This window comes from Piliocolobus tephrosceles, chromosome 19 (assembly GCF_002776525.5).
Source record: "Piliocolobus tephrosceles isolate RC106 chromosome 19, ASM277652v3, whole genome shotgun sequence".
NCBI lineage: Eukaryota > Metazoa > Chordata > Mammalia > Primates > Cercopithecidae > Piliocolobus > Piliocolobus tephrosceles.
Genome location: NC_045452.1, coordinates 10,533,807 through 10,547,085, shown reverse-complemented (window position 1 = coordinate 10,547,085; position 13,279 = coordinate 10,533,807). Strand labels below are relative to the sequence as shown.

The following is a 13,279-nucleotide window of genomic DNA, read 5'->3' as shown; positions in this document are numbered from 1 at the left end:
ATTCTCCCTGGCTCCTGCTGGGTCTGTTATATTCAGATATGAACTTTCCAGGAATCCGATCATGTCACAGACCTTTTTCTGTATGACAAGTTCAATGCTAATCATGAATAGCAGGCTTCACGCAGAGGTTTAGTATTATTCATGAAAATTGTGACTCCACATCCAGAAATAGAGTAAAAATGGCCTAAAATAGGCAGGTTGTATCTCTGTTAAATCCGCTAGGCAATTACCAACGTCTCTTGCTACAAACTACACAAGAGATTTTGCTCAACTATGTTAATCAGACACACTAGAAGCACAATATGCTGCCAGACTCTGTGTCTGAGGTCCGGCCTGATGGGAAGCCCTGGTCCCCACAGGGTAAACTGAAGGGTTTTCCAAAGAACCAAAGCCAGACACCACCCACCCTCTATCCCTAGAAATCAGGTACTATAGAGCTCTCATTCCCAACTTCTACAAATCTCTCTGCCCAGACCAACTCAAGGCTAGCTTTAGAGATTTTAGAGGGTTATCAAGGGGCCACAGAAAAATTGAAATAATATTTAATTTTCCTTTTTTGGAACAGTAAAGCATATCCGGTAAATATTATAAATTAGACACATACTAAGTGGTTTATAGCATTTTGTTATAATTATCTCTTCTGGAACCTGGTTTCAATGACCACATGAATCAGCTCCTATTGGCCCAGATTGTATTTTAGAAATACAAGTCGAAGATTATCTTTCCAAATAAAAGTGCCCAGATTGAAACCCCCTCTTTACCACTCCCAAGAGAATGACAGAAAGATAGTACTAAAAGACTATCTTTGTGTTGAACAAATGGACCGAGGAAAATCTGCTTTCCTTTCCCTCTGCCTCTTTCTTCTTTACATAACTAGAGGCAAATGAGATGTTTTTCATTTTAGAAATTTGATTAAGCAGACTGAGCAAAAGCCCATTCTTCTGGTCTTTACTGTTTTCTCAATTTGGGGACTGGAAGAAGGCACACTCAGGTCGGAAGAATAGTGAAGCTAAGCCTGAACTGCCAGGAAGTGTTGACATCTGGGCGTTTAAATTACAAAAGGTGAGCACGAAGTCTGGTCGGGGGCTGCCTTTCCCCCCTCCAAGGCCTCAGAATTCAGATTCCAGGTACCAGTGAAAGGGTACCCAGGTCCCATACACAAGCCTCCTGACCTGAGAGGTGAGAAAGATGGCAAGGCAAAGAGTAGGTTTAAATAATAAGAAAAAAAATAACCCAGATAGAATGTTATGAATGCACTGTCTTTTTCTTCAGCTCTAGGCACGGAGCTCTTTTGGCATGTTTTAAAATACATTATATATACTACATTAATAGACTCCTTATAGAACCAGATCTTGCTTTAGTTTCTGTGGTTCAAACCTTCTGCAAGAGCTTTCTACACACAGTATTTTCTCTACCTTGTTTAAAAGTATAGTCATGTATCTCTTAGGCAAGGATTCGTTCTGAGAACTGCATTGTCATATAATTTTGTTGTTGTGTGACCATAATAGAGTGCACTTGCACAAACTGAGATGGGATAGCCTACTACACACCTAGTCTATAATGGGATAGCCTGTCACTCCTAGGCTACAAATCTGAGCAGCATGTTACTGTACTGAATACTGTAGGCAACTGTAACATAATGGTAAGTACTTATGTATCTAAGCATATCTAAACATAGAAAAGGTACAGTAAAAATACTGTATACAAGATAAAAATTCATTTACCTGTATCATGGCACTTGCCATGAATGGAGCCTGCAGGACTGCAAGTTGCTCTGGGTGAGTCAGTCAGTGAGTGGTGAGTGAATGTGAAGGCCTAGGACATTGCTGTACATTACTGTAGACTTTATAAACACTGAACATTTAGGCTACACTAAATTCATTAAAAATTATTTTTCTTGAATAATAAATTAACCTTAGCTTACTGTAACTTTTTTACTTTATAAACTTTTTAATTACTTCAGCATTTTGACTATTTCATAATAACACTTAGCTTACAACACACATTGTATAGCTGTACAAAAATATTTTCTTCCTTTCTTTATATCCTTCTTTTTTTTTTTTTTTTTTGGAAACAGACTCTTGTGTTGGCCAGACTGGAGTGCAGTGGCATGATCTCGGCTCAATGCAATCTTTGCCTCCCAGGTTCAAGTGATTCTTGTTGCTCAGCCTCCCAAGTACATGGGATTACAGGTGCATGCCACCAAACCTGTCTAATTTTTGTGTTTTTAGTAGAGATGGGGTTTTACTATGTTGGCCAAGCTGGTCTGGAACTCCTGGCTTCAAGTGATCTGCCCGCTTCAGCCTCCCAAAGTGCTGGGATTACAGGTGTGAGCCAACATGCCCAGCCTTTATACCCTTCTTCTATAAGCTTTTTTCTATTATATTTTTAAAATGTTTTACTTTCGTTTACTTTTTAAACTTTCTGTTAAAAACTAAGATACAAACACACACAATAACCTAGGCCACACAAGGTCAGGATCATCAGTATCACTGTCTTCCACCTCCACATTTTGTCCCACTGGAAGGGAGCAATAACACACATGGAGCTGTCATCTCCTGTGAAAACAATGCCTTCTTCTGGAATACCTCCTGAAGGACCTGCCTGAGGCTGTTTCACAGTTAACTACTTTTTTAATAAGTAGAAGGAATATACTCTAAAATAACAGTAAAAATTCAGTATAGTAAATACATAAACCAGTCACATAGTTGTTTACTATCATTATCAAGTATTATGTACTATACATAATTGTATATGTTATACTTCTGTGTGACTGGAAGTACAGTGGGTTTATTTATACCAGCATCACCACAAACGCATGAGCAACGTGTTGCACTACAACATCAGTAGGCAACAGAAATTTTTCAGCTCCATTATAATCTTTATACACATATATAAAGACTAGTCCATGCCTGTAATCCCAGCACTTTGGGAGGTCAAGGCAGGCAGATTACCTGAGGTCAGGAGTTCAAGACCAGCCTGACCACATGGAGAAACCCCGTCCCTACTAAAAATACAAAATTAGCCAGGTGTGGTGGCACATGCCTGTAATCCCAGCTACTTGGGAGGCTGAGGCAGGAGAATCACTTGAACCCAGGAGGTGGAGGTTGCAGTGAGCCGAGATGGCGCCACTGCACTCCAGCCTGGGCGACAGAGTGAGACTCTGTCTCAAAAAAAAAAAAAAGATTAGTCAAGTGCAGTAGTGAGAAGGAAAGAAAGAAGGAAGAAAGAAGAGTAGAAAAAGAAGTGTGATCTGTAACTGACTGAACAATCAGTTTAAATACTCCATATGGGACCACCATTGTATATGTGGTCTGTTTTGCGTGGTGCATGACTGTATCTTTTTAAGATTCCTCCTATACCATACACTCCCGAAGGTCAGCGTATCCTATTGTCTTTGTAGTTTGCATATAATAAACAGTGAATACAAGTGCTGGGTGCGGTGGCTCACACCTGTAATCCCAGCACTTTGGATCATGAAGTCAGGAGATCAAGACCATCTTGGTCAACATGGTGAAACCCCATCTCTACTAAAATACAAAAATTATCTGGGCATGATGACATATGCCTGTAGTTCCAGCTACTGAGGAAGCTGAGGCAGGAGAATCGCTTGAACCCAGGAGGCAGAGGTTGCAGTGAGCTGAGATCACACCACAGCACTCCAGCCTGGAGACACAGCAAGAGTCTGTCTCAAAAAAAAAAAAAAAAAAACCCAGGGAATAAATGAATGAAACAGTTAGAAAACAGGCATTTTAGTAAAAGGCTGAAGAAACTGGGTTGTGAGTTATTATTATAAACAGTAGAACATGTTAGGCTAATGAGGGTAAAAGAACTACCACATCAGCTTTGTATGGTATTTAACAAGGTATTTACCAAATATCACTTCTGGGGACCTATTCAAATCCAAATAATAAGTAGTGCCATCACTGAGTTTCACTGTGTATAAAGATGTTCATTCCAAAAAGTACAAGATACTTTTTCCCCTAGCCTGCTTCTGAGCGGTTGCCCTCTCTATCCCTGAAAGAATCAGAAATTAACCAAAAGTAGGAATTCTCATGGGGCTTACCCATCAAGGGAATACCTTTAGAATGAGGTGCCAAGGAAATCAGCATTCCTATTCCTGAAAAGCCTCAACAAGAGAAGTGAAAATCCTTAGCCCAGGATGGCTTCTCCTTTCACATGCTCCATGAAATCCACCAGCCTAACTACCTGACTCTGGCAGGGGCTTCCCTCTCCGCACTCTTAGTGTTCACAGTCCTGTAAACCATCACATTGGGTATTATAGTCTTACTCTGGCAAGCAGGTATCTCACAGTACTTCCAGTAGACACCATCCTCGTGCTCTGCCACATAGCACCAGGGGCTCACGTCTCCATCTGGGTTTCTGTTGGGGAAAAGGACAAAACTGATGACTTCTGATGTTTTAATTCAGCTGGTTCATTGCTTTTCAGTTTTACAGAAAAGGAAATGCTTTAGCTTCTGTATTCTCTCTAATAGTTGGTCTGTATCTCAGTGCCGTCTCTCATCAAAAGGGAAAAAATGGTAATATTACAAGAACAAATATGTCTGCTCTGACATATACTTAAGAGTTTGGGGGGAAGTGAGCAATGGTAATATATGTTTAGGCAAATTCACTGTAGTATAACTAGGACAAATGGCCACTGCACACATCATGCCAAATAGCACTGGCACCTTGAATGTGAACGTGGAGATTCCAAGGCTGAGTGAGCATAGGGGCTCTCAGCGCTGCTGATGAATATGCGAGCTGACACAAATGGTCAGAGCAGCAATTTGGGAATTAGAGCCAAAGGACCTAGAAATATGCAAGCCTTCCACTTGGCAATTTCCTCTTTAGGAATTTATTCTAAGGAAATCTTATCTATAAAGATGTTCAACAAAACACTTTTATAATACAAAAAAACAGATGGAAATAGCAAATATCCAACAATAAAGGATTGATTAAATAAATTGTATATCCACAGAAGAGAATATGTGGTATAGAGACCAGTCTTATTAATTTGCAAATATATTCACAATCGCTTATGAGGCTTTTTTTTTTTTTTTTTTTTTGAGATGGACTCTCACTCTGTCACCTGGGCTGGAGTGCAGTGGCGTGATCTTGGTTCACTACAACCTCCAACTCCCAGGCTCAAGCGATTCTCCTGCCTCACGCCTCTCAAATAGCTGGGACTACAGGTGCCCGCCACCATGCCTGGCTAATTTTTGTTTTTTTTGTTTTTAGTAGAGGTGGGGTTTCACCATGTTGGCCAGTCTGGTCTCCAACTCCTGACCTCAAGTGATCCGCCCATCTCGGCCTCCCAAAGTGCTGAGATTACAGGCGTGAGCCACCATGCCCAGCCTTCTTAGATGTGTGTTTAAAGAGGCAGTTATAAAACCCAATAGATGACGTAATCCCATGTTTTGAAAAGAACTTATTTAGGAAAGAATGTACACCAAACTCTTATAAAGTGTCTCTAGACACTGGAACTATTGGTGATTTCAACTTTTTTCTTTTCTGGTTTTATTTTATTTCCTCTATATTGAATACTCCAATGGTGTAATTTTTAAACAGTAAAATAAAATTCACTTAATAAAGACTCCACTGGGCTGGGTGCAACAAGAGCGAAACTCTGTCTCAAAAATTAAAAAATAAAAATAAAAATAAAATAAAGGCTCCACTGACAAGCTTTCACCAGGATCAGGCTCACATTTGCTAGAAATGGGTGCCATTCCTTCCTCAAAATGCTGACTCCTCAGAGAATACTGAAGAAAACTGCGACAGAGCCTCAGCTAGAACTTGTGATCCTGTCATGAGGTACCAACTTCTGATATGGAGATAATATTTTTAAAGATCTATTTCACATTTCTAAATGAGAATGGCCTGGAGTAAATATGCTTTAAGGTCTTTCCAACTCATAGGTGGCATAACAATAACAAGCAACACTACTGAAGCAGATAAATAAAACGGCAGGGGCTACTGGACACACAGAAAAGCCTCGCCTCTCTTCACTGCTTTCCAAGCCCCTTTTATTTAGACTCAGAACACTGGAAAGCTGACACTCCGGTTAGGCCGGAAATGGGCATAAAGATCCTGCAACAGGAGCTGGGAGTAACCCCTATCAGGCCAGAGTGGACTAAGCCTGTCGTGTAGCCTAGAAGATAAGCTTCCCCAAAGTACAAAGGGTCCTTTTGTTTCTTGTGCCCAAAGGCAGGTGCCAGCACCAACTCTGCTCTTCCCCAGTCTCTGCCCTCCCTTCTAAGCCAGTTACTTTGAGCCCAGAAAAGTGCATTCCCATCACTCGCCAACTCTCAGACGTCTCTAATGTGATGGGTCTGAAAAAGTCACACAAAACAAACACGGTGTCGGGTGTCAGCTGAGGAATCAAAGTAGGAAAACTTGTACAAAGCCCTTCTTTAAACAGTATTTCACCGTCATTTTCCTCCCTCTATTCAGTGTTCAGCTTTGATGTATTTATTTGGTAAAGCCCTTAGAAAACTGTTTATTATCAATGTCATAACCATATTGAAAAGCATCAGAATAGCTTAATAAAGAACAAGCAAATTCATCCTTGACTTTGCTGCAGTGCTAAAACAAAAGGCCTGGACTCTTTGATGTGATAATTAACAATTTCAGCTTCCCTTTTCCAAAGTACAAACTGGTATTAAATAGTTCAGGTCTCCTACATTCCATCAAATCAAACGAGAGGGTTTGATTTGATGGCTGACCAGGGCTAAGGAGAAAGGTGGTCCCTCCTGGCTCTCACTGCTCTCTTAATGGATGTTTACAGGTACATTTCTAGGAGCCTGTGAGTAGAAGTGGGTGCTAATCCACAAGAAAGAAAAATTTTTCACATAAATTAGGCCTCACTGGAAACTTAAATTTTACCTTAAATTCAGACTTAAAAACATGAGCTCTTCTGAGAAGACTTGCTTGGTAGGAAGCAACAGAGCAATAGAATAAACCAACAGCCTACTACCAAGAGACACTGTGGAACAAGAAGATGAGTAACTATGGAAAAACAAAAACCAAATACTTGTCTCTCTTCCTAAACACTCTTCCCAACCCAACCAACTATTCCTACGAATAGAAAACCTATGGGAAGGTAATAAAAATTGGGGTGGGACTAATTTTTTAATTTATGCAAAAGATAAATTAACATGTATAACTTGGAAAATAAAATATAAAAGAATTAGTTAATGAGCATGTGTAACTTGAACAATAAAAGACAACAGATAGCAGAATGTGAAGGGGCAAATACCTAAATTGGTTGTCTCTGGGACTTGGGACTTGGTGGGGAGGGTTTCAGGGAAAATAGGTAAAATGGGGAACTCTAACTATTTAAATAACATATATTTGTACTGTTTGAGATTTTTTTTTTAAGAACAAGCTTTTAACACTTGTATAACAAACAAAATAAGTCAATAGCAACTAGGAGGGAATGGTCAGTTGATACAAGATAGGCGAAGGTATAGGGATAAAGAAACCATAGACTAAAGGCCTGGTGACTTTGAGACAACTACAAGGGCCCTAGAGTGTTAGCAAAGGTATGCAGATGGCAGAAGGTAAACAGTGTGGCCCACACAATACAGGAAAATATATGTTGGCTTAGCTGCATCAACAGTGCCATGGTTCAGATTCCAATGTATATAGAACCAGGGACACGGTGTATAGTTCAACAATCATTTTTCCCTATCCCAATGGCTCAAGAGGCTGCCTTCGCACCTGTCCTACTAATAATTAAATTCAATGCATTGCTGAACCATGAGCCTCATTACCAGGATCTTGGGCATAAGTGGCACAAATGTATAACCGAGAGTGCTTACAATCTTTGTTCTGGACCCTACATATCAGTGATCCTGAATTTGTTTTCAATCACAGATAACTCTGAGAAGCTGATCAAAGCTATGGATCATCCCCAGGAAATTGTGAATACACATTTGAAGCACTATGGATGTCAGGTTAAGATCTCCTGCTAGAGTCAGACAGGAGGTGAAAAGCGAAGTAACACCTTAGTCTACTAAAAGGAAGTAAATGGCACACATATGATGGATACAGCTGTTCCCAGAGCAAGGTTATCCTGGGCTGGCCGGAGGTAGAATAATGTAGGCAGCTTCCTTTGCTCAGAAGCAGAGGGAGTTTCGGTCACAGATGGTGCTGTTTGACCACAACATTCTCAGTAGCGTAGGCTGCTCTGCTAACTGTGTATTGTCCACTGGTGGTAGGGCTAACTAAGAAAACCCTCCAAAAGAGACAAAGAAGTGATCAGACAGAAAAGCAGAGCTTTGAAAGTCACTTTAAAGCAACCCATGTGGAAAACAATGGTAAATTTGTGTGTATTTGTGTGTGTGTGTGTAAGGTGTGGAAGAACTATTTTAAAAACTGACAAGATAAGTCTCTTGAGTTGGCCAAAAGACTTTCCCTAGTTGTGAGCTGGGATGAAAGGGGTTGGAAGAAGAGACCAGATATATATCTATTGTTTTAAAGTACTGAGTGGTCCCATCTTACCTGCAATAGTTGTGCTCACCCAGGCCCCCCTCCCCGTTGGGGTATTTCAGAGTGTTGTATGGATGCTGGAAAGTCTCGTTCCAAAACAGACATGGCTTCCCGCCTTGTAGTGCTGTCCAGTTCTGTGTTCCCCTATAATCCGCACCATTGGCTGTGAAACACTCTAGAAGAAAGAAAAGACAGAGCAAACTAATTTTCTGGCAACATTCATAGTTTCCTCCCTCTTTGGTTGATGTTTTGTTTTGTTTGGACCAAGTTGGAAATGGATAGTGTCTTGCTAGATCCTGGACACAGTGCAGTTAACACTTCTGGGGCTGAACAAATCTGAAACAAGGTACCCTCAAAAAGCTAGGCTAATCTTGGCACTAGCTTGTCTACAGACACTAGAACATTTTCCCCTAAAGTATACAGATCCCAACTAGGATATAAACAGGGAGCTGAAGTGTACTGAAGCCCATGAAGTGAACCAGGAAACCCCCAAATCTGGGAACAGTTGGTAACAGCCATCCATGTGGAATTCTGGGTACTCGGAGGGGGTCACTGCTTTAGCCAGTGTCTCTGTGTGGTAACTAGAACCAGGTCACCAGCTGTAACTGAGCTCTCCCCTACAGTCTGAAAGGCTGCACTGACACTTGGATTTAATAAGACCATCGGATACAGCAATGCTTTGGAATCCCAATCACACAAATCTGGGAATGACTCACATTCCCTGGTAATGAAGAACAGTCCTCCCCATGCTGTTTGAGATAGGGGTGCAACAAAACACACAATCAACATGAGGGAGGAAGGGCCGGGCTGGCATTTTCTCTCACCTCTTTCTGAAATTCTTTTGATGAGGCACATTGAAAATGGTCTCAGGTCCAATTTAAGAAAATGACAAATCCTCACAGGTGCAACAATGTGTTTCTAAAATCTGCTTCTCAGACTTTGGGGGATGGGGACTGAGGCTGATAGGATTTTCACCCACATATTGCATGCATTAAACTCAAAGAGGTTCATGAGACAGGCACAGTACAAAGAACAACTTTTTAAAATTAGCTTAGTTGAAACTGACAGATAGAAGCACTTCAAACACTTCTTTAAGATATATCACTAGAAAACTGACAATCTGGGGGAGTTACACTAGCATGCGTAGCTGCATTTCTTTCCTTCTCCTGGCAAGCATTGACCTATAACTTCCAGTATTAAAGACTCTTAATACCATCTCCTGTTGTCATCCATGTGCCTACTCCAGTCTAAGCGTCTGAACAACATGAATGCATTCCGGAAGATATTTCTTTTAATACTTCAATCTATCCACAGAACATCTCTCTTCTAGCACCCCCTTCCTCCAACCATCCAGGCCCTGTGTTTTGTCTGGAACGGCACCATTTTATGGATAGCCAAAATAATCTGAACATCCACCTGTGCAGGAAACCCTAGCAATTTATTTTTTATTATTTTTATTTTTTGAGATGGAGTCTCGCTCTGTTGCCCAGGCTGGAGTGTAGTGGTGCAATCTCAGCTCACTGCAACCTCTGCCTCCCAGGTTCAAGTGATTCTCTTGCCTTGGCCTCCCTAGTAATAGGGATTACAGGCGCCCTCCACCATGCCCAGCTAATTTTGTGTTTTTAGTAGAGACAGGGTTTCACCATGTTGGCCAGGCTGGTCTCAAACTCCCAACCTCAAGTGATCCACCCACCTGGGCCTCCCAAAGTGCTGGAATTATAGGTGTGAGCCACCACGCCCCACCAACCCTAGCAATTTATCATGTCTGGTGCAACGTTCATGTGTTATGATAAGTGCAATTCTTCATGTACCATGAGGACCAAACTCCTCTACCAAGAGTCTGCATAAATAAGTTCAAAGGAGGCATAAATTGAAGGAGGCAGCTCAGTGTAGCATAAAATGCACTAAACCAAGAGACTAAGCCTTGGCTTCTTGTCCTGGACCTGCTGCTGACCAGCTGTGCGACCTTGGATGAATAAACATCATCCAAATCACTTCTAATATTTACACAGTGTTTTACCATGTGCCATACTCTGTCTAAGTGCTTTACAAATGTCAACTTGCCACCAACCCAGAGAGGTACCTTAGTACCCCATTTTGCAGATAAGGGAACTGGGCACTCGACCATACCCTATACTGCCTCTAATGGAACCTCTTCGGCATCATTCTTGCTTCCCCGATTCTCTCCCTCACTCCACTTCCGATTCATCAGCAAGTCCTGTTGACTTCCCTAAAACATATACCCTGAAACTGCCTTCTCCTCTCCATCTTTGATGCCACCAGTATAGTCCCTTTTATCATCAGAGAACAGTTTGGGTCTCACAGCTTCCACTTTTGTTCTCTTACAATCCATTCTCCATAGTTCTTAAGAGAATGATGGCACTCAAAACAAAACTCAGACTCTTCCTTGGTGTGTGCAAGGCCTCTGTGATGCAGCCTCAGCCCCTTCCTCCCATTGAAGCAGAGCTCTTCCCTTACTCACTCGCTGTGCTCCAGCCACCCTGGTCTGCTTTTAATTCTGTGAACACACTATGCTATTTCCTGCCCAAAGTGTTCTTCCCCTAATACTTCCCATCACAGACTGAATACTACCTTCTCAGAAAGCCCTTCTTATCATCTTTACTCCTATTTTTCTGCCCTCTGTTTGCTTCACAACACGTACTATCACAAGGAATATATGTTATCTGAGAGAGAGACAGAGAAAGAGAGAGAGAGACAATGTGTGTGGTATGTACCACACCAGACACACCAGAGCTCTCTCCCAACCCCAGAGCTAGAGCAGGACCTAAAACCTATATTTCTGAAAGGCAGCCCAGGTGGTTCTGTTAAGTAATTAGGTTTGAGAATCACTAGACTAGATGATTCTAAGAACATCAGCCAACCTTTACCAATGGCTAGAATTTTAATTGCTGTGTGTTAATACATGTTTTTCTCCTATCAGAACTTGCATATCAAAACATCATACTGTACTTCTTAAATAAATAGGATAAAAATAATTTTTTTTTAAAAAGTGTGAAGGGTGATCCAGGTCCAGAAATGCAGCTCAATAGATCAATGGAAGGTCTTAGCTATACATAGCAACCTGCAGGACAGGTAGGGTTCCTGAGACTCAGATGACTCGGTTTGTAATACAAAAGAATATGGCAGAATGTGTAATAAAAAGAATCCATGGCTGGGCACAGTGGCTCAAGCCTGTAATCCCAGCACTTTGGGAGGCTGAGGCAGGTGGATCACCTGAGGTTGGGAGTTCGAGACCAGCCTGGCCAACATGGAGAAACGCCGTCTCTACTAAAAATACAAAATTAGCTGGGGGTGGTGGTGCATGCCTGTAATCCCAGCTACTTGGGAGGCTGAGGCAGGAGAATCGCTTGAACCCAGGAGGTAGAGGTTGTGGTGAGCTGAGATCGCACCATTGCACTCCAGCCGGGGCAACAAGAGTGAAACTCAGTCTCAATAAATAAATAAATAAAATCCACACACATGGCAGTGCTCATGGAAACGAGATGGATCTGAGAGTGGAAACGGGAAAGTGCAGGCTTCTTTGCTTGGGTCTGTTCCTCTCAGATCCAATCTTATTCTCAGTTACACTGGTGAAACTGAGGCAGTGTATCAGATTCTGTGATTATTTTTTGACTAGACTTGCCCAGTACATATAAATGATGGAGAAAAGCATGGAAAACAAATTTGAATGCTCTGCATTTAAAGTCATCTAGTGCATCTTGATTTCATCAGAGTACTAGGGTGTATATTAGGTAAATAGGACCCTACCTCCCTTATTTTTTTTTCCTTCAAAACAGTGATTTTATTTCCTTTGACTATATACCTAGAACTGAGATTGCTGGAATATGGTCATTCTATTTTGAATCATTTGAGGAACTTCCATACTGTCTTCTATCGTGATTATGTTAAATTTCTTTAACTTTTATTTTGGGTTCAGGGGTACACGTGAAGGTCTGTTGCATAGGTAAATTCATGACACAGGGGTTTGTTGTACAGATTATTTCATCACCCAGGTACCCAACAGTTCTCTTTCCTGCTGCTTTCCCTCCTCCCTCCCTCCACCCTCAAGTAGACCCCAGTGTCTGTTGTTTCCTTCTTTGTGTTCGTAAGTTCTATCATGTAGCTCCCAGCCTCCCTTATTTTCTACTGCTATGAAACTGATGTACGCTTTGGCTAAATAAGCAAGGAGTGGCTTAAACCAATATGAAACACACACACACTGAGCCAACTGTTTATTTATGTATTCAGTGAAAAGATAATGAGTGAAAGCAAGAGATCTAATGTCTAGGAAATTATTCATTAATTAATTCAGCAAATATTTATTCAATACTATGTGCCTGGCACTGTTCACAGCCCTGGGTTACAGAGACGAACAAATATCCTGTATTCATGGGGCTTACATGTTTATAATAAACTGATGGAAATGAATGTCATACAGTGATAACTGCTATTAGAAGGAATGAAGCAGAGGAAAGGGAGTAAGATGGAATGGTGAGGGTTCTCTCTTAGAGTAGGTCAAGGAAAGCCTAGTGAGCAGAGTTGTGGATGAAGGGAGGAAGCAAACCCAGTGAATGAGGCGGGAGGTGTGTAACCAGCAGAGGGTCCAGCAAATGCAAAGCCTCTGCAAATGGCAATATGCTTGGCAGGTTTGGGGAGCTACAAAGCCACTCCTCTAATCTGACTGGAGCAGGAGAATGAGCAGGGAAGGGCAGGCAAGGCCAGGATGTGTAAGGTCTTGAGGGTTAGATAAATGAGATTTTGGCTTTTGTTCTAAGTGTAAGCGGAA

General features: G+C 41.5%; 1 protein-coding gene across 2 annotated transcripts in view; it reads right to left on the bottom strand.

The window, feature by feature from the left end:
- The window catches only part of KREMEN1 (kringle containing transmembrane protein 1), a 69,881-nt gene that overhangs the window by 39,153 nt on the left and 17,449 nt on the right, over positions 1-13,279 (bottom strand). For both annotated transcript variants that reach the window (XM_023190706.1, XM_023190707.1), the window contains 2 exons: positions 8,506-8,668; positions 4,292-4,383 (listed from right to left, as the gene is read on the bottom strand). In XM_023190706.1, the coding sequence (XP_023046474.1) occupies positions 4,292-4,383; positions 8,506-8,668 (255 nt within the window). The remainder of the gene's footprint in view (positions 1-4,291; positions 4,384-8,505; positions 8,669-13,279) is intronic.